We start from the raw sequence: 2,913 nt of genomic DNA on the forward strand, positions 1-2,913 counted from the left end.
GTGTGTGTGTGTGTGTGTGTGTGTGTGTGTGTGTGTGTGTGTGTGTGTGTGTTATGACAAGCAATGGAAATGCCCGGACTGTAGTGTTTTTTTTCTGTCACCTGTGGATACCATATAACTTTAAACAGCTGTTTGTTTTGGAAGATTATTCATAATAAGAAGGTCACATTGTGACAGCTGATGTTCTTAACCACACTGATTTACAGTGAGAACAATACAATTGTTTTATTATAAGCCAGTTTTCTTCCTGTGAAGATGAGGTGGCACAGGAGAAAGTAGTTCACATTGGACTAAAACTAAAATTGTGAATGAGTCCATGATGGAGAGTTTGTTATAAGAGCAAATCTGCAGGATATATATGGGCTTTATATACAGAGTAAACGTGAACCACATCAAGGCTTTTGATATGTGGACATAAGCCACTGTATTGCTCTTAGTGTTTTTTTTAGGAGAAGGTCTTCCAGTAAGGAGCTTGTAAAAATGTTAAGCTTACTTTTTTCGAGATTGTTAAACTTGTTGAACATCCATCTAGATAAGCAGAAATGCATGCTCCAACCTGAGTTCAAGGTACAGTACAAGGATAACCGAGGTACAGAATGTCAGGTATTTGAGTGATAGAAAATGTATTTTATAGTTAAACATATTGTGTGGTTTGGCTCCAATAGGCAACTCAGTGACAACCACAGAAATATTAATCAAAGGCATGTCTTTTGAAAAGAAGTGTGACCAAATCATTAGTGATCTGCAGCTCAAGGATTACTCTTTTGAGAAACTTGAGAAAGATGAGAAACTAATCGACTTGAAGGCAGACAAAATTATGCCAGATGTCAGTGAAGAGTTGATGACAGTTCAAAAAGTGAAGAAAGTATATAGCAATGTTTTTTTCTGAGGGTTTTACGTTGGAGAGTAGTTTAGGTCTTTTAAATAGGAATAGCATTTCTTGCAATTTCATTCCTAGACATTTAAAATTGATTTAACACATCTTGTGGGCAGCGGTGAGATGTTAAAGCTTAGGATTTCTCTATTCTAAATAGCAATTTGTTGCACTGTGGATCTCTTACTATTACTAAACTTTCTGGAGGGTGAATGGCTCCCCCCAGATTATTTGTGCTTCACTTGTCAGTCAAAACATGATCAACTAGAAAACTGTTGAAATATCTCAAAGACTGTTCTCGAATGAGCCCTAATACTTGTTTTGTTTCAGAATCTGTTTCCGCGCCAAGGGAGTTCTCGAGGAGACGGGACGTTGCCTTCAAGATCCAATCGGAAAGGTTCAGTGGGTCGTGGGGATGTGTTTGTAGTGGACGAGGACACCGACTTGTTGGATCCAACCTTTCAAATTGGTGGACAAATCAACCCTCAGTGGAAACCTTCCAGAGATGGACTTAAGGGAAGCCAGAAAGGAAAGCCTGAACTGTCCTCTAAACAGTTGGAGGAGAACATTACCACAGACAAGAAGACTGACTCCGGTGGGAGGACGTCCTCGCTTTTCCCCGGAAAACCATCCGATGACATCATTGACCTGGATGTCGGAGGTGCCCCCAAAAAGCCCTCAGTGGTATTTCCTGTACCTAAGATCCCTTTAGATCCCAGAACATCCACAGACTCTGGGACATCTGCAAAGGCAGTAGTTGATGAGGGGAGACCCATCACCAATGGTAAACAACCAGGCAATGACTACCATTCCGTTGTGACCGTTGTATCCAAAGAAGAAAACCTGGTCCTGGGCTCAGATGGCAAAATGTACCGCCTCCAGAGAGGACCACTGGGCCAAATGGGTCCCCCAGGGCCGGAAGTGAGTGTGCTTATGATCTTCTTGTTGCTTTATACCATTGTTTTAATGCTACCATATGTATCCAAGTGTAATCAGTGCATTTTCCCCCCAAGCAACAGCAAAGAAAGCAAGAAGCCCTCTTCAAGTTGCTTTGCCTGATGTAAACTGCTCAATGAGAAATAGATTTTTATATTATTGAAGCTGTTTGGATATTGATTGCCAAGGCTTGTTTCCCATTGTATATTTAACAGGATATTTGATGTATCATATCAAAACTGACTATTGTTGGATGAGATAAAAAAGTTAGAACAAGAGTTGTGAATGAAGAAAGTGTGACGTCTGTTTATGCTTAACAGCTTACAAGAGCTGTTCTCCATCAGCTGCCATCTGACTCTGATCAGGGAAGGTTACACTGCTCAAACATATGTTGATCACATGTCTTTGATGCAGCCATCTGAGCACTAAGGGAACCGCACATTTAAGGAGTCATAGCATTACTCAATGTGACAATCTTTACCTCTGGCTGCCAAGTTATGTGATTGGTGCTAAGGGGTAACGTCATTTTATACTGTCCAACCGGATGGCTTACCTGGTGTAAGAGGTGGGTAATCACAGGGACTGCAGGGCAGACAGAACCAGAACCAGACTGCACATCTGGTCACGTCTGGGCCGGTCTCTGGAGTCACGCTGCCATAAAATCCACAGGATCAGCACGATTAATGTGATTGAAGACGGCTGTAGGGAACATGAAGGAAGACGTCCTGTTGGCTTGGACTATAGTCCAGTTTCTCTTATGTGCTGCATTTCAGGTCTTGCTTGCTTTTTGTAGTATATATTCCCCTTTACAAGTATGGTGTTAAACTTAATATTTTAGTAAGCATGTGTTTTTAGAGCAGTACAAAAGAATGTTAATATGGCAAAGCCACCGAAAACCATCTCTTATCTGATTGGTTGGCACTGTGCATTAAATGGTATTGGTGACTGGCCGTTGCTTAAGTGCAGTAGTAGATGTAGAACATACTTGACTCAGTGTCATGTTTTCTTAGTCTCACATTGCCAGACCTACATCCACAGCGTTGCCGAGGAGGGTCTGACTAGTCCACACAGCATTCCGGGATGGGAGAAAAACATGCTCTGGT

At 41.6% G+C, this 2,913-nt stretch overlaps 1 protein-coding gene across 2 annotated transcripts in view; it reads left to right on the forward strand.

Moving 5' to 3' along the window:
* si:ch211-196i2.1 (collagen alpha-1(I) chain) overlaps nucleotides 1-2,913 on the forward strand; it is a 168,410-nt gene that overhangs the window by 101,078 nt on the left and 64,419 nt on the right. For both annotated transcript variants that reach the window (XM_032540370.1, XM_032540369.1), the window contains exon 7: nucleotides 1,205-1,795. In XM_032540370.1, coding sequence (XP_032396261.1) covers nucleotides 1,205-1,795 — 591 coding nt within the window. The remainder of the gene's footprint in view (nucleotides 1-1,204; nucleotides 1,796-2,913) is intronic.

Source organism: Etheostoma spectabile, chromosome 16, assembly GCF_008692095.1.
Source record: "Etheostoma spectabile isolate EspeVRDwgs_2016 chromosome 16, UIUC_Espe_1.0, whole genome shotgun sequence".
In the NCBI taxonomy this organism is placed as follows: domain Eukaryota; kingdom Metazoa; phylum Chordata; class Actinopteri; order Perciformes; family Percidae; genus Etheostoma; species Etheostoma spectabile.